Source organism: Apiospora marii (genome assembly GCF_038362585.1).
Source record: "Apiospora marii strain CBS 49790 chromosome Unknown utg000004l_segment0_segment0, whole genome shotgun sequence".
NCBI classification, from domain to species: domain Eukaryota; kingdom Fungi; phylum Ascomycota; class Sordariomycetes; order Amphisphaeriales; family Apiosporaceae; genus Apiospora; species Apiospora marii.
Window position 1 is genome coordinate 1,987,901 of NW_027117375.1, and position 22,575 is coordinate 2,010,475.

Genomic DNA, 22,575 nt, shown 5'->3' on the forward strand with positions numbered 1-22,575 from the left:
GTCGCCCTAGGCAACGTTCGCCGTTCTTTTTTTTTTTCGGAGACGAGGGAAAATAACATGGGGAGGAGCTCGAGAGGAGGCAGGAAGAGGCAGGAGGACTGAGGAGACACCCCTGGCTAGCCGCGACTTGCAACTATTGGGCATTATGATGGATTCATTCGGTTATTGGCATGGATGCATGACTGTTTCTTTTTGCTCTCCTCCATCTTGTTGCCATTCACTCATTTGCACGCACCGTTCACCACCCACCCCCCTCCCTATGGTGACGGATCCCTGGTTCATAATAATAAATAGCATAACTCACATACTCCCACCAAATCTCCATATTCTCGACCCTACGCGATAACAACACGATCATATCATCACCGTTTATGCATTGCTACCGGACCCTGGCTGGCCCCTTTGACTCACATTCACGCCCCTCGCTCCCTGGCAACCACTTCGAGTGGTTTGCCAGTAGACACCTCTTCTGCCTCTCCCGTTGTTGCAAACACGTTAAAGTTAGAATGCATGCTTAGATCGTCCGTCCGTCGACCTGTCTGATCATCAGTCAACCTCATCTTACTTGTGTTCGGAACTCTCTGACTTCCTTCAACCACACGTGTTTACCCTCTTTACTATTGATTTGCGGTCAACATAAGATTCCGCCAGCATGCTGCTCCGAGGCAAGTCCAAGGAGGGCTCGGGCAAGATCTCGCCACCCAATCCGTCCCCCGCCTATATGGACAGTAAGCAATTTGGTATGTGCTTGCTTCTTCGCAAGAACCTCCACTGACTGAACACGTCTTTGGGGCATTGCTAACCTGATCCCTCGCTCTCTACAAACAGCGGCATACCTTGCGAGCCTGCGAGAGAACCGCGTCAACCGCCCCGGGACAGGTTCACCACAACCAGCCCCCTCAAGCGCCGTCCCCCGCCGAGAATCAGGTCGTTTCACCGCAGGTCGCCCTACCTCGTCATACTTCCCGGAAGTACCTGCAGCCGCCGCCCCTCAAGCAGCACCATCAATTGCCGGGAAGGCGCGAAGTAATCGCCCCAGTGTTGCGCCGAGCGTCAGTTCACGATACTCTACCATCACTGGCGGCCGCGACTACTACCCGGAAAAGCCTACCTCAGCCACACCACTGAAACCCAACGAGGTTGTACCCAGCGCAACCTATATGGAGCGAGGAAGTCGCTGGATGGAGAAGGAGGAAGCCTATTCGCTACGTACCGCTATGGAAGACATGGACCTGCAAGACCGAGGCCGTTCAGGAAACACACCAAAATCAGAAGAGGGTTCTGGAAATGAGAGCCCGCAGAACGAGGCGGAATTCCGGCTCTACAACGCTGCCCTCGATGAAGCCGCTGAGCTCGTCTGGCAGCACCAGCATGGCATAAAGCCTCCCGAGCCTGGAACGCCATATCACTACAAGCCACACATGCGAAAGGACAGCTACGCCCATGCCCGCACTGCTAGCGTCGGACGGTATGGGGGTGATATTAGGCCCTCAGGATTGGCACGGGATGGATCACGTTCGGGCTCCGGCAGTTCGTCGTCGGGGTCGGGCAGCGACGGAAGACCCTCGCTGGACAGCAGTCGTCCAAGTCTGGAGGGTCAGCGAAGAAGCTCTGGCGACTCCGACAAATCAAAGGGTTATGGCAACTTAGGCGGCAAACGGACTGCGTCTGGAGGTCGACGACGCAGCAGCATGAAGCGCAATATCACCGGCGAAATTGAAAAGCCCTTCTCTGGCGATCAGATCTGGGAGGAGCCCGAGGGAGACTCGACTAAGGGCAACACGCCCAAAGCGGCACCATCCAGCACCCGGCAAGCCGACAAAGTCCCCAGGGGCAGCTTGCCGCTCAGACTGGCATTGCGCAACCCTCTAAACAAGGTTCATACCAGCTCCGGGCCTAGTTCCCCTGAGTCTGACGCCAGGAGCTCCTCCCCCGTCAATGCATCCCCTACCAAGGCCCTCCAGAAGGTGGAAATCTACAGAAACCCTCCAACTCAAACCCGCAACCCCAACTACACCGTCAACGCACAAAAGCCCGCAGGCCCACGCCAGAGCGACAAGATACCAAAGAAGAACGGCATGGAGATCCGCAGTGATGACATACGTCAGGCCACGAGCTTCAGGCTTGGAGACCGGAGCGCGAAATTGCCCACACCGTCCGCTGTCAGTGACAGGCCTGGACGCCCCATCGTAAGCTTTGATAGCAACTGGAAGGCCCCCGAGGAGGCGGCTGCTGATCACAAACCAGAGCGCAAAGAGCCCAGCCGCTTCACTGTCGGGCCCCGACAAGAGCCAGCAGGCCAAGGCGAAAGTCAGAAAGACTACCACCAGCCCGAAACCCAGAAAAGCCAGCAAAAGGCCTCCCCCTTGCCGCCCGTCCCTTCTCTCTCGTTTACGCCGCCTGCTGTTCCCGCGTCAACACCTTCATCCACATCCCGACAGTCAACTTCTAGCTACCCCTCCATCCCAAGTATTTCGATAGGCGGCCCCGAGTCCAGCGCGTCACCCCCAGTCAATATGCCTATACTCGTCACTCCTGACGACAGCCCGACCCTGCCCACTATTAACATATCTACTGAGGATGACCGCACTCCTAGTGTGCCGATCATCGTTACGCCTGACGATAACAAGCCATCCTCGGGTGGTTCCAACGCCAGACCTTCAGCGAGACCCCTGCCTACACCATCAAAGGTTCGCAATGCTGGACGAAGTCACTGGTCGCCGGCCCCTGGGGCTGTCTCGAACCGGGCAACAGCCGTCTGCCACGAATGCAGGTTCCCCATCGAGGGTCGCTTCGTAGCGCTCCACGGTGGAAGAGAGCGCTTCCATCCGCAGTGCTTCTCCTGCTATGCCTGCGGCACCGGACTAGAAGCCCTCGAGATCTCACCCGAGCCCGATGAGTTCCGCGCTGCCCGGCTGGATCGCATTGCGCGTCGCGCGGCCGGCGAGGTGCTGGCCGAGGAGCCTGGCCAGACCATGGCTGAAGACGGCGACCACCGCCTGCGTTTCTACTGCCATCTGGACTGGCACGAGCTGTTCGCGCCGCGATGCCGTCATTGCAAGACGCCCATCCTGGGCGAACACATCGTGGCTCTGGGTGCCCACTGGCATTACGGCCACTTCTTCTGCGCCGAGTGTGGCGACCCCTTCGAGCACGGCATGACCCACATCGAGAAAGACGGGTACGCCTGGTGCATCAACTGCCAAACCAAGCGCACCGAGCGCCGCGCCCCCAAATGCAAGCGTTGTAAGGTGGCCGTCATCGGCCAGTACGTCCAGGCCCTCGGCGGCGAGTGGCACGACGAGTGCTTCCGCTGCGCCACTTGCGGTGGCGGCTTTGATGATGGACAGATTTTCCCCGCGGGCGATCGCATCTTGTGCAAGATTTGCCGCATGCGGGAGCTGAAAGCCTGAGAGGAGAGAAAAGGAGACTGATGGTCGGAAATATAGTGCCTATGGACAGAACCTGCTGTGTGTTTCTGACTCGACTTAGTCCCGATTCAATACAGCGAGTAACATAGTACATTTACGAAGCTCTGGTTATGCTTCTGTGTGCGAAGAGGGCAAGAGGGGACCAAGAAAGCTCAAGTGAGCGAAACGAAACAACATCTACGTTGTAGATGAGGTAGCAAGACTTTGTCCAATCTCTTCGCTCTACCTGCCTGCAAGGAATACGCGGAAATGAAGATACGATCCGAATTGACGAAGTCGTCATTTGATGCATTTATGCGAGCGTCTGCTTTTGCGAGCCAGTCTATCTGTCATCTTCATCATCTACACGAGCCCGTGTCGATGTACGGACATGTGCCAGCTGTATGACAGACTGACTTGTTGATTTTTGGGGGAGGAGTTAATTTGGTCGGCTGGTTGGGTTAAGGGGGTGGTGTTCTTGATTTTTAGTATTGCATCGCGCGCGAGATTGGCATTTGCATTTTCATCACTCCAGGTCCTACGATGTTTTCAGATCGTTGCAGCAGCAGCAGTAGTAGTATTAATACATACCTGGAGGGGGATCTGGTGCTTCTGAAAGATACCTACTCGGCTTCGTCCTGCCTTGCCTGTGAAACCATATGAGGCTCAGCCAGAGCGGCTGTGGGCAAGAGTGGGCAAGAGTGGCCTCAACTCTGGCTATTAGTGCAACTCCTTTTCAAAATCGCACGGTAGACTCAGATTTTGTATCAACAGACAACGTAAGTTTCGGCTTAGGCGTCTAGGCCTTAGGCTTTGGGTGGAAACCACGAGAGAAGAGGGCGAGACACTCTCAGTGTCGGGTGCCATTCCACATAACTCTCACGACACAACACAGCCTATCGCGCAAGAGAGTATTGAAACATCCAGGGCTTCGTCAATTCATGTACTGAGTTCTGTTGGCTGAGAAGCAAAATCATTAAACACCCTGAAGACAAGAATTCCCTCCAGTAACCCCAATGCAAACCGAAATCGTGTTTGCGAAGCATCTTCCGCCCTTGGTGTGAACTGGTAAATCTTCCTTTTTATGCGGAAGTGGCAAATTCCATGACTCCTTGTGATGACCCCCCAAACGACATAGACTCCTAAATCCAACTGCAAAGGCAGTTTCGGTTCTTCAAGAACTATCCGCTGTAAAAGTCGAAAGATGGGTCGTTTGTTGATCTAGTGAGGATTGCTAGATCAGCAGCGGGCGCCGCCGACTTGCTCTTGGTGCACTTCGAGAGTGTCGCTGTCTTGCATTTCGAGCTGTGACAAGGTGGGGGATTAGCACATATTCAACGTATAGAAGGGCTCGAGCAGCGAAAACCAAGTTGCTTGGCGCATCGAACGCGCTCACTTTCCGCGATATTTCAGGATTTGAGGTGAAAGGGGAAAAAACATACGGTGTCCGGAGTGTCGGTGGGCTGTACACGTTGGCCTTCGAAGAGGAAACGGACAGATGCCATGTTCTTGCCCTGGCGCTCGCAGAAGGCGTTCATGAGCTTCTCAAGCTTGGTACTGCGCTTGATCTTGAAGAACACCTCATTGTTGTTATCGGTCACCTTGATGTTGAGGTGTTCTGCGCCGCCGGCATTGGCGTCCGGGCGCTCGCCAGCAGGGCTACCATTGTCGTTGTGGTCAGACATCGTGATGGGTGGGGATGTGGTGTATGATTGGACTCTGACTAGTCGTCAATGTCGGATGATTTCGCGTACGTCAAGATGGTGACGTGACAGATATTTATTTGCGGTTGTCTGTTGTAGTGTGGTGGCAGGGGCGCCCAAGAATTAGCTGAAGTTCGAAGGCGGGAGCTGGGATGGATGGGGCGGTGGTTCTGGTGGGTTATTGAAGCCATCATCGGAGGGGGGGGGGAGAGAAACCTACATGCGCGAAGAGATCTAGAGTGGCGCGACGTGGCTGCTCTGATTTGTGACAGGCAGTAACCGAAGGAGAAAGAAACTAAGTCGGCTGGCGGGCTGGTTAGAAAGAAAGAGAAGTTATTGAGAGCCTGGAGGCAGCGTGAAGAAAAATCACAGCCTGTGGCGGGCGAGGTGGGATGATTGGATGCGAAGTTGCGGTAGTGAGGCAATGGGAAAGCGCGAAGGGACGGCAGACGGACTTTAGCAGTACCTCTTTCCACAAGGGCTGGCAGGCTAGGTAGGTAGAGGCGGTAGGTAACAAATGGATGGATGGTGGGGTGATTGTGCCCTCTGAGTAAGAGGCAAGCAGGCAGGCAGGTACAGTTGAGAGAGTATCATTGAATAAGGTTGGTTACCTAAAGGTACCTTACTTACCTGAGGCGATTTCCGTAAAATAAATAAAAAAAGGCGGGGAGGCCTGGGCTCTTGTTGTTTCTGTAGGTATCACGAGTGAGAAATAAATTGGCCCAGGTGGTATTGCCAATTGATCAGACAAGAATGTTAGTAGGATGTGTGCAAGTCTGGATCGAATGTTGGAAGTTGGGGAGAATAATGATCTTTGTGCAGGTGGTGGTGCATCAAAGCCTGGGGAAATAGGTCATTCCAACCTATGGATTGATGCTTGCTGTGAAAGAACTCTAACATTGCCTACTGTAATACCATGGAAGACACCTGCTAGGTATTGAATACAAGTACCGAAGCTGTCTGAACTTGCATTTGTCTGTATGTAGGGTTTATTAGGTTTGATTTAATCGTGCTCCCTGTAGCAGCAGATTTCAAGAAAGAGTAGAAGAGCACACTCAGTATTCAACGAATCACAAGGGCCTCGAGTGTCCTCCATTCCTTTGATCAAGTTACCTACCGGGAGAATGATGGCAATGGGGGAAAGCAATTACATCATCCCAAAGGATGCACCCTATAATTGGCAGGCCAGTTTTTTAAATGGTACATCTACATACTTAAGAATATATTCACCACCAGGACTGATTTCTTATTTCCCCTACACGACGCTCATTAAGGCCATTCACTTACTGTATTGCAAACCTGTCCCATACCAGTCTAAGAAGATAGACCAATGGTAAGCTATCATAAGACGTCAACGGTTCGTTGTATACTGACAGTCAGCCCAGGGGGTGGAAGATGACCTGAAGGCAAGCCCTCCTTGCCATCCTAGGGCAGTAAGTGTGCCGTTCAATGAATATGGTCAGCTTATGAACTGACAGGCGTTCAGTGTGCTATTCAAAGTATATTCTTGACCAACCGGGGGGGGGGGGGGGGCAGACTGCTTGCCGCAACCAGTGCCTAACTTTCTACAGATTGCTTGACCAAAAACAACTACAACGAATCCAAGTGTCAGGGCTTGGTGGATGCGTTGTATGAATGCTGTGATGCTTTATACCGGAAGAAGGGAGACGATGCCACAAGTGCGAGCTGCCCCAAGGCAGACTTGCTGAGGCTGAAGATGAAGCAAAGGCGCGAGGAGGCAGCAAAATAAATCACAGCTATATCAACTTTGCGCCGCAAGCTTTGAGTGACACAGTTTGAAATAATGCAGACGTAGTACCGTAGCTGCTGAGCCGGGTTTTCAGGTGGCTACATGGCTACATGTACATGCACTTCCAGCTTCAACGCCAGCTTCAAAACATCACATGCTTGAAGTATTTACGGGGTCAAAATGTGTCACGCTCCTTCTGATAGTCAACCCGGATCGGAAACACAGGCAACTTAATGGAGAGCGATAGCTCTTTCTAGGCATTCAGTAGCGCGCAAGAGATCCCGTAGGACCTGGATAAGCATTGAAAGAAATTTGGGCTTATCCCGCGACTCTAATAAGAAGGCCTTGACATTATGATGAGAAGAAGAAGAAAGAGTAGAAAGGAATATCCAGAGCAGAGATTTATGTATGGTCGTGTCCAACCCAGGCGCAGAAGCCTGGCCAAGCTGCGGCTCCTGGCTCCTTCTGCTCCACACAAGCTCCAGCTCCAAAGGCCCCCAGCACACGCCCAGGGATCTCGCTTAGCGCGCCTAATAGTGGAATGCAGTGGCTCTGCAGCAGTGGCTACAGCAGCTAATGAGGTAGGTCAGGTCGGGCCTAGACGCGCTGCAGTGGCCGTCGCGTTGATTTGGTGCTACTACAATTTTTGGCTGCAAGGGCCGACCATTGTTGTACTGATCCAACAGCTGCAGAATCCAATTGTTTGTTTGGCGATGCCCTCTCCTCGACATACTGCCAACCACCCCGACCTCACCAACTGAATCGCTCATTCCGTTCCCAACCCCTACGTCGCATTTACTGTGCAGCCGATTCGGATCGTTGCGACTCGTTGCATGAACTTCTCGAACGCCTGATTGGCGATGCCCAACCGGCAAATCGTCCACTAGAATCCGTCTTGATCCAAGCCGCCAAGTCGTTGCGCCTTCACCGTTCTGGCATCCAGACTCGACGACTCGACGAGCCCCGATATCGCCTCCGCAGCTCACGCACCCCTCCAATTCCTTCGTATTTTGGTCTGCGATTACACCAATTCTTGCCATGGCCGACGACCACGAGCCCGATCTGTTTGGAATGGACGATGAAATGGACGCCGACATTCCTGCCGAATCACAGGCACAGATTCGGTTTGCTCTCGATGCTGAGCGATTTGCCAAAGCCCTCGACTCGATCTCGAGAGGCGCAAGGACTCACACGGAGAAGCGTACCGATGTTATCAAGCTGGTCAACAGATATCACGATGTTGCGACTGAGAAGGTTGACGCTTTGCGCGAAAGCAGTCGATACTCTCGCACTTCCCTGCAACGATCCCTAGATGAGTCGAGCCAAGACTCGATGGATGTCGACGAAGCTGAAGGTGCCCGCATCGACGAAGAACTACAGCATTGGGAACTCGAGAAACAGACATGGGACTTATTACGGCGATTGCTCCCTCTGAGATACCCAGACAGGAAGGGCCCCCAACTGAAGCGCCGAGATCTGTCCAAATTCCAAGATAGCTCTCAGCTATGGGAGGAGTTCTTACAGTCAGATTCTACAGCGCAGGAGAGGAAGGCCATTATGGAATGTATGCAAGAGTTCTCAGATGAGACGAGCATGGATGTTGATGAGATGGTCCGCGAATACCAGACAAAGGCGGAACGAGGCGACATCGTGGCATATGGGTGGCTTCATACACGGGCCGCCATCAAGTCGACGAAGCGGCTGCAGGGTTACATTGGATCTTTGGACCCGAACGCTGCGCGTATGACCGAGGAGCATCGTAACACCACTCAGACAGACCCCCTCGTCACTCAGCTTGACCCTGACGTGGTTACAAGACAGAGCCGGAAGCTTCAACCTCAAGACGAATACTTTGAGCGCGCTATCTGGCTCGGATGCTACGAGCTGCTCCGCCGGGGTAGGAGCATGTCTGAGATTCGCGACTGGTGCGTAGAGAGGACCGAGGTCTGGCGCGCTGTTAGCATGTCAGCCATGCCCTTGTCCAAGAATAGCGAGGGCGAGCGCACTGTTTCGAATCCGCTTGCAACATTGCTCTGGCGGCGTACATGTTATGCCTTGGCCCGGAACGGCGGCACCGACGACTTTGAGCGTGCTGTGTACGGCATTCTTTCAGGAGACATTCCGAGCGTGGAGAAGGTATGCGAGACTTGGGATGACTATGTTTTCGCGCACTATAATGCGTTATTACGATCCCAGTTCGACAGCTACGTGGCCACGCGGTCTTCTCCAGAGTCGGTGCAAGCTGCTACTCAGTCGCTTCCAGTTTTTAACGCACTTCAATTTCACGGCGACGGAGCCCCGGTAGGGGAACGTGTTGTCCAGTATCTCGAGACCAACCCGAAGACCGCCGAGGAAGCCCGAGATCCCCTCAAAGCCCTCCAGGGCGCCGTCATCTCCGACTCTGTCAGCCAGTACGCGTACGACAATGGTTTGGCGCTAGGTCGTCACGCAAACAAGGACGGAGCCTCAGCCCTGATACCTGATTTCAGTGCGTCGCAGTTCAAGTTGGACGACGACAAATATTTCTCCCTCCCGCAGCCCAACGGACTCCGAGTCTTGGTTCACGCGTTCCTCCTGATATCAACCCTAGAAGAACTGCAAGGCGGTAACACATTACTCAAGCAAGACTTGAGAAGCGCACAAGAGAATGTGTTGGCCGCATATGTGAGCGCATTGCGACTACACAACCTGGTCGAGCTCATTCCCATCTACTGCTCCAAGATCCAGGGCGAAAGAGCATTCTTCACACTCAGCCGTAATGTCAGCATGATAACCGACGAAGAGGAACGCCGAACCATCTTAACCATCATGGAGAAGATCGGGATGGACATTGCCGAGTTTGTTATATTCCAACCTAGGTCTCTTCTCAAGGAGTATCCCGAAACCGGCAACGAACTCAGATCTGGCGCTCTCAACATGTTCCTAGACGAAGTGCCATCCCTCAAATATGGCAGGCGCCTAAGACCCGACTTCTTTGGAGAAATGCCTGAGGCGTTGGACCATGTCGATGAACAGTTGATCCAGTCACTTGAGTGGATGATGCTTGTCGATGGGTTGGGTGATGAGATCCTGGCTATGGGAGTCGCCGTGTACAAACGTTTCATGAGTATGATATAATATGCCCTGCATGCATGCCCCTGAAAAACTTTTTCACTAACCTGCGACTAGAATCGTACAACCTTCACGCCGCACGTGCTCTCTCCGAACGCGTCAGATGCGCAGACATCTTCAGAGCCAAGGCCGGTGTAACCATTGCGGACGATACGGACCTATCTTGGTTCTCAGATTTCGATGCCAACGTCCCTCTCGACGATGAGTCTTACGCCGGTCCGCGGGACTTGGTGACGGCCAGGAACTACCTGGAGTTGGAGTGCATGATCCGTGTTCTCGATTCAATGGAAACCGTTGCTTCCAGTCAAGAGATTGCTCAAGAGTAAGTCATCGTGACCAACATTGAAAAGGATGACCCGCTGATCTTGCATTTAGCCCCACGAGTAAGATGAACCGGGAATTCTGGGTACACATTGGCCAAGAGATCAAGCAGATCAAGAGCTTTGTGGAACCATGTCTCCGAGGTTGGCTGAGAGAGTCCATCGATGGTAAGTTTGTTGGTAATCACGGGCGGCAGTTCAAGTCTAACGCAGCTGCAGACGAAGAAGACTTTGAGGTTCTTCGGGATATGTACTTGCCCGAAACCGTCCTGGGTTACGTGAGCGTCCTGCATTTCGCGGGTACCAACTTGAGCAGGGAGAACTTGCTCGAGTGTATGGAACTTGCCGCTACCATTGCCGAAAAGGACTCGGATATCGCGTCGGTCCTGATGAAGAGCGGCCGGATGAAGGAGTTGGTCGAGGGTTTCGCCAACTGCAGCAAGGCGCTCGCGGTCAGCGCGGCCGACAAGAAAGGCGGCGTCGGCGCCAGCAGCAAGAAGATGAGGGAGCTGGGGTGGTCAAGAGAGCTGTGGAGCGTGAAGCGATGAGAAACAAAACAAAACGTCCAGTATTTGATAGAGGTGTACGTATGTATAACAAACATCGCTAATTTTCCAGGGGGGAGGGCTTGGAGAAGGGAGTTTAATTTGCTTCGCCAAAAGGGCATGGGACAAGACAAGGTACAACAAGCTCGCTGGGGAAGTTGGTGGTCGGCCAGAATTTTGCTATGTAGACCCTATGCGTCACTCTGGCGCGAGGCCGATCATTGTCACCTCACTATGCCTCGATTTCCCATGGCCCAATACTAGTATCACATCACAGATAGGCGTATCTCAATCTGCAAACCGCTTTGATATAAACCCTTATGCCATGACTCGTGTTAGCATGAACTAGGCTAGCTACCTACATACGTTACACGGGGAGTTTCTTCCTTTTCGTTGATCCCTCCCCTCCCCTCCCCTCACCACCACCACCACCTAGGTCCTCCGGTTGGCCAGTTCCACCGCCTTCGCAGCCGCCTCGTCGAAGTCGTCGAAGGCGTACAGGCCCCGCAGCCCGCTGTCGGCGATGATCTTCTGCCCTTCGGCCTCGTTGGTGCCCCGGATCCGCACCACGACGGGAATCGCGGCCAGCTGCGCCGCCAGGTCGCGGAACGCCAACACGATGCCCCGCGCGATCATGTCGCCGAGGGTCAGGCCGCCAAAGATGTTGACGAAGATGCACTGCAATTGGTTTTTCCACATCGTTAGTTGGTCTGCCCCCCCTTTTTGTTTTCTTGCTCCGGCGTTTTTTCACCCGGCGGCGTACGTACCTTGACCCGCTCGTCCCGCAGGATGACCTCGAAGCTCCGCTTGACCGTCTCGCTCGTCGCCTTGCCGCCCGTGTCGAGGAAGTTGGCGGCCCGCCCGCCTGCGTCCGCCAGCGCGTCCACCGTGTTCATGGCAAGGCCGGCGCCGTTGACCAGCGTCCCGATGTTGTGGCTCTCGTCGCCGTCGCGGCTGCCGGTGCCCAGCTTGATGTAGACGATGCCGTCGGGCTCGGCCGCCAGCTCGGCCGGGTCCTCAAGGCGGGGGTCGCGCAGCGCGTGGACATCGGCCTGTCGTTTCCCGCTGCGGAGGGCGGCGTCGTCGAAGCCCAGGTGGGCGTGCGCGATCTCGACCGTGTCTTGGTTGTTGACGGTGATGTGGGTCTGGAGCAGGAAGGCCTCTTTGCTGCGGAAGAGGGCGGCGAGCTGGTCGAGGAGTCCGAAGAGGGAGCGTTCGGTTTCTACAGTGTCCTTTCCTAGGCCCAGGGTCTTGGCGACCTCGAGCCGGATGGGGGCCAAGTCGGGCTCGCCGTCGATGTAGTCGAAATCAAAGCGCCTGGCGGCTTGGTCGGTATCACTGGTGATCGGAGAGGCTATGATGCAGGGGCTGCTGGTGTCCCGGTTGACGGAGACGGCGAGCAGGCGTCGCGCGCTGTCGGGCACTTCGTCGGGGGCCTTGGATACACTGAGACCTTGCCAGCGTAGCAGATCAATAGCCACGTCTCGATCTAGATAGAGGTCTCTCCTGCTTTCTGCCGCCACTCGGCTGGGTGATAAGTTTGAACGACCGGGGCGAAGGGAGGGCCGCTTGCCGGTGAAGGTGTGGAGAGCTCGCCGGTGCTGCAACGGCGCCACCCCTGCTGGGGTAGTTTTGGTCCCACTCGGGCTTTGGGATTCGCTCAAGAATGTCTTGAGCACCGGCCCGAACCGTGAAGGGTGGTTAATCACAGCGACGCCGGCGGCTTGCAGAGCTTTGACTTTGGTCAAGGCGTCTGGCTCGCCCGGCAGAGCAAACGCTCCGGCGTGCCCCATGACTCGGCCAGGAATAGCATTTACACCTGCTACCACGGCGGCTATGGGCCTGGCATTCCAATCACTCATCAGTCTCATTCTTTGTTCCATACGATACAGAAACAGGAAAAGCTGCACTTACTTTGGATTCCTTGTGTTGGCGCGGTACATTTGAATCCACTCAGCGGCTTCTATCTCGGCGAAGCCCCCTATCTCGCCACACATAGCAATGGCTTCGGTACTTTCATCCTCAACCAGGATCCTCAGGCCGTCTAACAATCCTGTGCCGGAAACAATATCACCGCCGACGCCGATGCAGAGGCTTTGGCCGAGACCGGCACGAAGTGTTGATGCAGCCGCTTTTCATCGGCATCGTGTTAGTACAGTTGGGTTTCTGTCTCGCTCCTATATGAGGGCCCGGGGAAGAAACACAAGCTGTTATGTGGGAGAGGGGGGCTCGACCTACTCTCGTAACTAAGCGTGCCCGATTTGGCCACTATACCGACCTTGCCGGGCTCGAAGCAGGGCAGCGGCTGAAAGCCTATGCGGCATTTTCCGACTGCGGAGATGATGCCGGGCGAGTTTGCGCCTACCAGTCGAGACGCGGATTGGGTCTTGAGCATCGAATGAATCTTAATTCCGGGCCGTTAGCATATAAGATCTACCTCTACCATGCGCAAGACGATGCTTGGCGTCCTTCCTTACCCGGAGAATGTCGTGCAGTGGAATATGCTCGGCCACAGCAACTACTAGTGGCACCTCTGCTTCGATGGCTTCCTCGATGGCAGCTGGCGCCTGATGCGCAGCCACGTAGATGCCTGTCGCATCAGGTTTGAGTACCTTAACCGCCTATACGTGGAGTGACCTGTTAGTGGCAGACAAGGTTGATGGGGCTCATCAGCTATTTATAGGTACATGTATCTATACGTGCCTTCCGAACCGAGGGAAGCACGGGCAGTCCTAGGTGCTGGCCCTCGCGACCTGGCGTCACACCACCCACGATGTTGGTGCCCCATACTATCGATTCCTCGGCGTTGGCCGTGGCTTGTCTGCCTGTGGTTGGGAGAAAGTTGGTGTCAGGTATAGAAGCTAAGCAGATCGTGCACTCGGGGCTGCTCGCACTCACCGGTAAAGCCCTGGAATATCACTCGGGTATGCTTTCCGATCTTGAGATTTTTCAAGGTGGCATCGTGACTGATGTTGCGGACTACGGATGTGGCGCCGAATCTGCACCGGCGTGCGGCGCCCAACCTCGGCAACGTGGAGGGCGGTGCCGTCCCACGTAGGACATGCCGGCAAAGCATGGTTGAATGGCTGAGAGGGAAAAGGTGGATATACAGTCTACTCTACATGCAACGAGAGATCCAGCAGCGCCAGTTTTAAGTACAGACCAAAGGTAATGCAAGGAGTATCATCATGATCATTAGCTCCCACATATTGTATTGCAGCTGTCTAGGATCAAAAAGCATCGAGGCCGACTTTCGGCGAGGGACCGCCGTCGTAGCTTCCATGCAGAATTAAGGTCCCTGGCTCCTCAGGGATGCGAACCGAAGGCACTGGGGGGGGGGGGGGGAGGGGGGATGCCGGGACCACGGCTACCCAAAGTTTGCCGCCGATGGTGTTATGTAGTTAGCTGACAGTCCCGTGGGTGGTCTTGGTAGTTAAAGCCTGCTTATTACCGTAGCAAGCCGGATGGGGGGACAATGAAAGAGATGTCAGTGTCAAGTGTCCAGCGAATTCCAGCGAATGGAGGGTGGGATTGAAGCATGTAGCCCGGGTAGATCGGCCGGGGGTGTTGGTTGCGGATAACACAATTCCGTCTCCACTTGCTGCTGGCTTCTGGCTGCCTCGGTCCATTACAGTAACCTTCCATGATACCTACTACATACTTACTTCATTGTTCTAATTTAGCAATGCCTAATCATATTGTAGATAGAATAAACATGTCATCAAGTCAGACGTTAGCAGCACCATCCATATTGATTTTCCCATCATGCGATAAAATAATATACGCACATCCGCCAATGCTTGCAAGTCTGCAACACCCACGCCAAGCGACGTGTTTAAGAGGCCTGTCACCCTTCTAGAAGCCGGGCGCTAGGGGCAAACTCTATCTTCAAAGTCTAACTGAGCCGCCTCCAACTCCAACCAGGCTTGCGTTATCGGGGGGACCCAGGTGTTTCAGGAACCATTGTGCATGGCTTTCACCTTCACCATTCACTGCCATGGCCGTGACAGCTCCATCCCGCTGTCCGCATCGTCCAGCCTCCCGCGAGCTCAATTAAACTCGCTCGATCGGCGGTTGTCTGTCACGATCTGACACCGCTCAGCCCGACTCTTGTCCAGGTGCATGCATGCTTGCGACCTGCTTGTCTCGTTTCCAACTTTCGATGGGCTGAAACACGTACTCGGCTTCGCTCAGCTACAGCGCCAGATAGCCGCGCAAACAAACATGGTGGGTTTCCTGGCCAAGACCAGAAAATAAGCATATCAATCGAATCATGACTACCAGATGGCAGCGCATATGTCTGTCATTTCGTCTCTCTTCGCGAAGTGACTGCCCAACATGGCAACTCGGCGCATCCAAGGTGGGAATGCCATGTTTCGAAACGTACCACCAGCCCAGGGTTCGTTGGTGGAATAGGCCGAGACGGACAGGAGGGACCCCTTATGCGGCACTTCTATAGGCTCCGTAATGCGACTGCGCCCGTCTCAGTGGCGCTACCGCACTCGCTTGAAACTCTTGACTTTCATATAGAGAAACGACTCTATTATTAAAATCGCCCACAAGATGGGATACAAGTAGAGAGCATGGCCCTCCCGCAGATCCGGCCATGTTAGCGAATCACTATCGTGTTCTTGTTCGTTACCTTCTTTTCACTTTTCTTGGGGCCGGTCTCTTCACACACTCTGGGTAGTAGCGCTGAAGGGTTTGTTTTCTTCTTCTTCATTCTTTTAATTCTTGTTTACAGGCACCTGGCACCTGTTGATTTTTGATAATATACTTTGGGCTGGCTCATCGTCGTTCGCGAGTGACGGCTTTGGAGAAGTGGTAGAAACGGGAAACTCCAAACGAGAAAAACAGCCGCCCTCAAACGAAACGAACGAATCGAAACCTCGTGTGGCTGGACTAGAACCTTGGAAAAGGTCAAACCAAGAGAAAAGAAAGAAATCGGAAACATGCGGTTCCACGCCCTACCCACAGCCTGCCTCACCCTCCTCCTCGGTTCGCTATCGCAAGCGCAGCCCGTCGACAGCGAAAAAGGCACCGCCGCGGCGCAGGCGAGGATCACCTGCCCGTCGGGCAAAGGCGTGGGCCTGATCGCGGTGCGCGGGTCGACCGAGGACCCCGGCCCGGGCCGCCTGCTGGCGCCCATCGCCACCAACGCCACGAACCAGGTGCCCGGGACGACGCTGACGTCGGTTGACTACCCGGCGCGGCTGATCCCCGACTACCTGGGGTCCGAGCAGGAGGGAGTGACGGCCCTGACGACCCTGATGCGGTCCTTCACCGCCGCCTGCCCGGGAGCGCCCATGGTGCTCATGGGGTACTCGCAGGGCGCCCAGGTCATCGCCGACGTCGTGTCCAACGCCACCACGCCCGTTGACAACCCGGCGCAGCCCCTTTCCATGAACGATGTCGCGGGGATTCTTCTCATCGGAGACCCCAGTCGTGTCGACGGCGAGGTGTTCAATGCAGGCTCCGCCAACGGCGACGGTGTAAGTCTTTCCTCCCCATCTACCGACCTCTCCTCCTTACATTTCTTTTCGAATTCAATAATTGACATGATATCCACCAGCTCTTTTCGCGCAAGGATAGCAAGGCACTGGAAGCCATGAGCGATCGCATCTTGTCTATCTGCAACGACGGCGACCCCGTCTGCGACCGCGGTATCAATCTCGCGGTGCACCTGAGCTACGACGAGACGAATGGTGCCGAGGCTTCGCAGTTTGTCGTTTCGAAGGCCATGAAGGCGATGGCCGCCAAGGAGGCGGCGGCGGCGGCGGCAACAGCCCCACCGCCGGAAGAAAAGGGGAAGAGGGCCACTGCCTGGAGTGCCTAAAAACATGTGGAGACCTGCTTATACACTATTTAATATACCCGTGCAAAGTCATCTCGTCAGTCGAGCTGATATGACTTGGGGTTCTTTTTTCATCTTTATTCAAATACGTTTCATCTTTTGTCTCGGCACGCGTGACTTATAACACTCTACCTGCGACTCTCATGAGACTGGAATGTGATACTGCGGGGCGTCCATGGCCTACATAAAGTACATAAGCTATCAGGCCATATATATACAGACCGATTTGCTCGTCTCAGCCTTATAGCCTTATACTTGCAGTAAGTTGGCGAATGAGCTATATCTCATTCGTAGTCCCCAGCCCCAAATGACAGTGGGCTATCGAGTTTTCATGCGCGATCATGAAAAGACGGGGGTATCAGCGCAGGCCGCCATCAAAAACGGCATATCCTCGTAAATTTGAGTGTACGTGCAGAAATTTGATCCACGGCTGTACCTCCATCTACCACAGGAGTTCGCCCTTGACACCCTTCTCGGGCTCCTTGGTCGTGATTGGGGTTTTGGGCTTTGGCTCGGCAAAGCCTAGATTCTTGAACTCATCCTTGGCCATGAGATTCCTTGAGAGAAGAGGAGCGGTCAGTGTCATGGCTTCTCAGGGCTGCGGGAGGTTACAGGACAACTTACTTGTCCATGCGACATGAGAGATAGCCCTTGGCCAGCTCGCGACAGGAAGGGTCGTTCATGCCCTTGGCCTTCTTGATGCAGTCCAAGTAGTTGCTCATCACCTCTTTACACTCGCCATCGTGGTCCAGAGGGAAACTCCCACGCTGTGGTCTATATGCACATACGATTAGCATTGTGTGCGCAATCGTACGAGAACTGGGTAGACTTACGGGATGGGTTTTCCGGTGTACACCGCACCGCCAGGACTGCCGAACGAACTCATGGCGCGCCCATGGAACTATGAGAGAAGAGAATAAAGTAGGTATTGTACAAAAAGGCGAGTTCCAGGCCTGCTAAGAATAGTATCACGGTCCAATGCGTCAATGGGAATGCTGGTGATGAGGGTCGGCCTAGCCTCCAATTACTTACTTAGATGCAGATCAATTGAATCCTCCATCACGTGGTGTGGTGTGCACAGTATGATACTGTGTGGGCAGCTAAGGTTCTACCTACCACCTACCTCTTAGTGGCCGCCCTTGCTGAGTGCATCAGTGCAGTCAGTGCCCCTCCACTGCCCACTGCCCACTGCCCACTGCCCACTGCCCATCGTAGCAGCCCCCCACTAACGACCGACTTTACCGCCCAACCGCCCTGGGAACCAGGGACACACACTCAAGTTCGTTGCTCGGTAACCCAGACCCCCAGCCGACCAGGAAGGAGGTTGGCGCCCTTGACATCATTCTAGAATCCATCCCACAGCCCGTCGTCTCAAGGCAGGAAACACGTGAGGCTGCTGCTGCTAATTGGACCCTGCCAGAATTTAGCTTTGTCTGATGTGATCGAAATCTTGTCTCTGTCTCTGAGTTGTCTTGTCTTTTTATGGTATATGATCAATAGGCAATCATATTTTCACCCGTCGGAGGCTGTCAATTGATTCTACCACTCTGAGCTACTTGGACGGACCAGCGCAACAGGCCAGCTCCACCCCCCAAGCCACCCGCCAACCTCGTCCGGTAGTAGGGTATCCGTAGTGCGAGATCGATTGAAAGAACCTTGGATTCCGTGACCTCGTAGATACCCGATCTCGCGTACCTGAGCAAACGAAACGGATTAAGAGGACCTCTTTCACTCACTCACTCACTCTTCTCCCGAGGACATTCGAGGACCCGAAGCTCCGGTGAAGTCGCTTATCACTCACTGTCTTATCCTTCTGTTTATTAGAGTTGCTGCTATAACAATGCGGTCCCAGTATGGCGCTCTTGGCATCTTCTTTTCCGCCATAGCCCTCTTGCCCGTCCGGGCGCAGCATCAATATGCATCGCCGTTGAGTTATGTTGTCCTCGGCAGGAGGCAGCAGTGTCCGACCGATTACAACAGCTGCGACAGCCAGGGGCCTCAATTCGCGGGAACCTGCTGCCCGTTTGGCCAGCTCTGCTCCAAGGACCAGAACAACCAACCCGCCTGTTGTCCGGCCAGGTAAGCTTTCCTCCCCAATCCCGCCTTGCGCGGCACAGATATCTCACGCACCGTCGCTGACTCAAATCCTTATTCACAGCGCTGTTTGCACAGGGACAGCACCGGCATCGCAGGGGACGCCGGCGCCCTCGTTTGTGAGCAACTCGCTCTTCAACTTCCCGGCCATCGCCACGTCCTTCTCCAACCAGGGGGCGTGCTCCCACGCCTGGACCGCGTGCTCGCGCAACTACGACATCTGCACCTCGGGTCTGGCGAGCGGCACGGGCGGGTTCCACGTCACCATCGACGTGCCCGGCGGCGGCGGCACGACCGTCGAGCCCACGCACCCGACGATTGCGCTAGCGAGCGCTACGTCCGTCTGCTCCAGCCTCTCGTCGCAGGCGTGCTATAATCTGCAGCCCAGCGTGTGCAGCCAGACCGGCACCGAGGGCTCCTTCTACGTCGGCACGGCGCCCGACAACGCCCAACCGAGACGGACGCCACCGCCTCATCTCGCGGGGATCATGGCGGGCGTGGGGATAGGATTTATAGGAGCGCAGTTCTGAGCCATGAAAGGTCATGAGGGCACTGTTTGTGAGAGAATATGGTGGGCGAAGAAATGTGGCTGTCAAAACTGAGGGTGATGAGTACCTGTTTGATGATGACCTCTAATGACCATGTCACGATAATGCCTTGGTAGATAAAGTATATATACCGTTATTATAGTTAGTGCAAAGGAATTCGACATTTTATTTATAGCTCTGCAGTAACAGTAGGAACTGCCGTTGAATGTATCTGGCTGCGAGTATGAAGAGAAACAACGTTCAGAAATTGAAGGACCCAACAGTGATCAGCGTGTTTTCACACCGTGCATTTCGTAGCTCCGACCGGAATTCGGTCAACCAGAGCCAAACTCACGTGCGACACCAACCAGCAAACCGATATGGAGAATGACGGCAATAGAAAACCATAGTTTTCGATAAACCGACTCATCGTGAATTTAGCAGTAAGTGGCTCCAGGCGATTATCCAGGGCCGGAACGAGACGTATGGTCGGCTTTGGTGCTGTGAAATGAATTGAAGCGGCTGACGCTGGATTTAGAGAAGCGATGCAATCAACAGGGCATGCAGAACTACTCCTTGCGTTATAGCCCCCCCCCCCCCCCTATCCATTGGATATTGTCATTTCGAGCAGGCACTTGAGACCTATTTTGGGGATCACAGACAAGCAATATGGCAGCGCCAGTCCTTCCCAACGCGTCCAATCTCCTGGGCATCGCTCTGGTGATCAACCGGTCTCGCGATGGGCCTCGCTACGTCTTCCATTACCCGGCCCACTTCTCGCCCGACAAGGGCCGGTCACAGAGCCGCAAGTCCAACAGCATCAAGCAGGAGGGCGACGAGTTGGAAGAGGACGACGATGAGCTCATTGATCGCATGACGACCGCCTCGCACACGGCCACCGGCGGCTCGCTGCCCAAGGGCGTCGACCTCAGCAACTGGAACCACGACGACCACCTGGAGACGGAGAGCGGCTCGCAGATAGTGCCTTGGGAGCACGTCGCCGGGTTTCCGACGCGGGATCTGGAGAGCCTGTTGACCCCGGCGCGGGCCTACCACAAGCGACTCTTCCAGGTCTCGTTGGACGAGCAAATCGCCATCTCGTATCCCGTCTACGTGCCGGAGAACGGCTCCTGGAAAAAGAAGAAGAAAAAGCAGCAGCAGCAGCCCCAGTCCCAGCCACAGGCCCAGCCCCAGCAGCCGGTCAGGTCGCGGCCCAGCCTCGCCAGCAAGTCCGGCACGGGCTCGGCCGAGGACGGGCTCGACACGGGTGCGGGGAAATCCTCGTCCACTGAGGCCGTGCCGTCCATCTCGATGACGGCGCCTACCCCGCAGATGGAAGCTCGGGACTTATTGGAGGAGGCGGGCAGCTCGTCCCCTGCCCCGGCCGATGGGCAAGACGAGGAAAAGAAGAGCGGCATGACCATGTTCAACCTGGTTTTTATGCTGGACCCCAAGAAGCACGAGGCCAAGGAACTCGTCGATACGTTGTACTTTCACATCATCAAGAAGATCAACAAGGCCTACAAGTATGCACAGCAACGCAGCGACTTTGTCTGGAAGGAGTCCAAAAAGATATTGGCCCTCAAGGAAAAGGGGAGAGAGGAGAAGACGCGCATGAGTGTGCTGTGGCGCAACATTCTCGAGTCTTCGTCGTTGGCAGCAAGCATACAGGACATCTACGAAGCCGTCACCGCCAATCGGATCGCGGCTCTGCAGCTCGAGACACCCGAGGGTACGGTGACGCATTCCGTCCAGATCCCGATGCCTTTCTACCTGTCGGACCTGCCGTCTCACGACGCCATCGACGACGCCGCGGCGGAGCGCTTCAAGGGGCTTTGGATCACCACAGCCAACTCCTTTGGCGATGTGTTCGAGACGGGGCATGAGGACCCGTCCTTCCTCGACAAGACGTTCGCGTTGCTGCTGCTTCAGGACGAAAAGAAGATCGTGGCCGAGCTGCAAGCCGACCCTGACGACACCACGGCCGCCATGATTGAGTTTGTGCGACTCTCCAAGCCGACGACGTCGTTTCATGTGATTGGCGCCACCACCATGCTGAGTCCAGCCCAGGTCCGGCGTTATGCACAGCACTTCATCTTCTGGCGGCGGGCCATCGCCATCCCGCCGCTCCACGCGCGAGATGTCTACATCCTGTCCCCCAACTGCGACACGGCTGGCCTGCCCAAAGCCAGCCAAGCGTGGTCGCGCGCTTTCCCGCTGGCGCCGCCTCTGCCCAACTTCCTCGCCGAGATTTCGGCGGCCCCCCGGCCGTACAAGTGGTTCGCGCCGTCCAAGAACCACCGGCCGACCTATTTGCATATGCTGGCGTGGCTCATGCGCGGCGGCTGGGTGACGCAGCTCTGCACCTTTGCCTACGTCGTCGTCTGGCCCGAGATCCAGTACGAAGTCGAGTACCAGGCCGAGGCCGACGAGATCAAAGAGGAGATGAAGGCGGCCTCGCTCCCGGCCACCGACGATGGCCGCACCTCTTCGGCCTCCACCGAATCCACCAACTGCGGCAGCCTAGATGACTTGGCCGCCGCTGCCGACATGTCCTCGTCCTCCTTGTCCAGAGGGCCCGGGACCGAGCTCCGATCCCCGCGGGATACCTCCCCGGACGCTCACAGCGGCAGCCACCGCGTGCCCAACACCAGCAACGCCACCTCGCCCCTCTCTTCGCCCACGCGGTCCAGCTTCGGCGCCGACGCTGCCTCCCAGCCGTCCCCGGAAAACAACGCCAACAACGCCAACGGCGCCTCCAACCCCACCACGACGACGGCCAACGAGGCGGTGGCCGAAAAGGCGCGGCTGAACCGGCTCGCGGACCGGGAGTCGCGGGCCCTGGCCGAGCGGGCGGCGCACCACGCCCGCAAGCCCGTGCCGCAGGCCACCTCCCACCCCTCGCTCAACACCTCGGCCCCGCACCTGGCGCACCTGACCCCCTACGTCATCGCCGACGCCAAAAAGGCCACGGGCAAGGACAGCCTGTACCTGAGCGCCATCGGCCGGCGGTTCCCCGCCGACTCGCGCGCCCGCGCCTGCTGGCCCGTCTTCTGGAAGTACTTCAACGGCCACAGCGCCCTCGAGCGCGTCGCCCTCCTCGAGGACATGAAGCGCAAGGAGGCCTGGGCCGTCCTCGGCGCCATGAGCGAGTACCTGGTCTGCGTGAGGCACTGGTGAGGCTCGGCTCGGCTGCCCCTCAGGCAGACGAGCAGCCCCTGTTGCTTGCCTGCTCCTCCTATTCCATCGGGTGTGCGTGTA

General features: G+C 55.6%; 8 protein-coding genes across 8 annotated transcripts; 5 read left to right on the forward strand and 3 right to left on the reverse strand.

Annotated features, from left to right (window-relative positions):
* Positions 1 to 652: 652 nt before the first annotated feature.
* PG985_006575 (lim domain protein) lies at positions 653 to 3,413 on the forward strand (the record flags this gene model as incomplete). The annotated part of the gene is made up of 2 exons (XM_066826344.1): positions 653 to 740; positions 829 to 3,413. 2 exons carry the CDS (start codon positions 653 to 655, stop codon positions 3,411 to 3,413), a joined length of 2,673 nt encoding a protein of 890 aa, XP_066685951.1.
* A 1,236-nt stretch (positions 3,414 to 4,649) lies between these two features.
* PG985_006576 (ubiquitin family protein) lies at positions 4,650 to 5,095 on the reverse strand (the record flags this gene model as incomplete). Its single annotated transcript, XM_066826345.1, has 2 exons — positions 4,650 to 4,715; positions 4,853 to 5,095. The coding sequence occupies 2 exons, from the start codon at positions 5,093 to 5,095 to the stop codon at positions 4,650 to 4,652; spliced, it is 309 nt and encodes a 102-aa protein (XP_066685952.1).
* Positions 5,096 to 7,901: 2,806 nt separating this feature from the next.
* PG985_006577 (uncharacterized protein) lies at positions 7,902 to 10,842 on the forward strand (the record flags this gene model as incomplete). Its single annotated transcript, XM_066826346.1, has 3 exons — positions 7,902 to 9,969; positions 10,032 to 10,296; positions 10,350 to 10,842. The coding sequence occupies 3 exons, from the start codon at positions 7,902 to 7,904 to the stop codon at positions 10,840 to 10,842; spliced, it is 2,826 nt and encodes a 941-aa protein (XP_066685953.1).
* Positions 10,843 to 11,271: 429 nt separating this feature from the next.
* PG985_006578 (succinyl-CoA synthetase-like protein) lies at positions 11,272 to 13,915 on the reverse strand (the record flags this gene model as incomplete). Its single annotated transcript, XM_066826347.1, has 7 exons — positions 11,272 to 11,549; positions 11,603 to 12,681; positions 12,754 to 12,970; positions 13,078 to 13,243; positions 13,317 to 13,429; positions 13,527 to 13,664; positions 13,738 to 13,915. The coding sequence occupies 7 exons, from the start codon at positions 13,913 to 13,915 to the stop codon at positions 11,272 to 11,274; spliced, it is 2,169 nt and encodes a 722-aa protein (XP_066685954.1).
* Positions 13,916 to 15,791: 1,876 nt separating this feature from the next.
* PG985_006579 (cutinase) lies at positions 15,792 to 16,675 on the forward strand (the record flags this gene model as incomplete). The annotated part of the gene is made up of 2 exons (XM_066826348.1): positions 15,792 to 16,331; positions 16,412 to 16,675. The coding sequence occupies 2 exons, from the start codon at positions 15,792 to 15,794 to the stop codon at positions 16,673 to 16,675; spliced, it is 804 nt and encodes a 267-aa protein (XP_066685955.1).
* Positions 16,676 to 17,135: 460 nt separating this feature from the next.
* PG985_006580 (uncharacterized protein) lies at positions 17,136 to 17,579 on the reverse strand (the record flags this gene model as incomplete). Its single annotated transcript, XM_066826349.1, has 3 exons — positions 17,136 to 17,250; positions 17,318 to 17,467; positions 17,527 to 17,579. The coding sequence occupies 3 exons, from the start codon at positions 17,577 to 17,579 to the stop codon at positions 17,136 to 17,138; spliced, it is 318 nt and encodes a 105-aa protein (XP_066685956.1).
* Positions 17,580 to 18,533: 954 nt separating this feature from the next.
* On the forward strand, positions 18,534 to 19,317 carry PG985_006581 (uncharacterized protein; the record flags this gene model as incomplete). The annotated part of the gene is made up of 2 exons (XM_066826350.1): positions 18,534 to 18,772; positions 18,852 to 19,317. 2 exons carry the CDS (start codon positions 18,534 to 18,536, stop codon positions 19,315 to 19,317), a joined length of 705 nt encoding a protein of 234 aa, XP_066685957.1.
* Positions 19,318 to 19,983: 666 nt separating this feature from the next.
* PG985_006582 (uncharacterized protein) lies at positions 19,984 to 22,494 on the forward strand (the record flags this gene model as incomplete). The annotated part of the gene is made up of 1 exon (XM_066826351.1): positions 19,984 to 22,494. One exon carries the CDS (start codon positions 19,984 to 19,986, stop codon positions 22,492 to 22,494), a length of 2,511 nt encoding a protein of 836 aa, XP_066685958.1.
* Between the last annotated feature and the right edge of the window lie 81 nt (positions 22,495 to 22,575).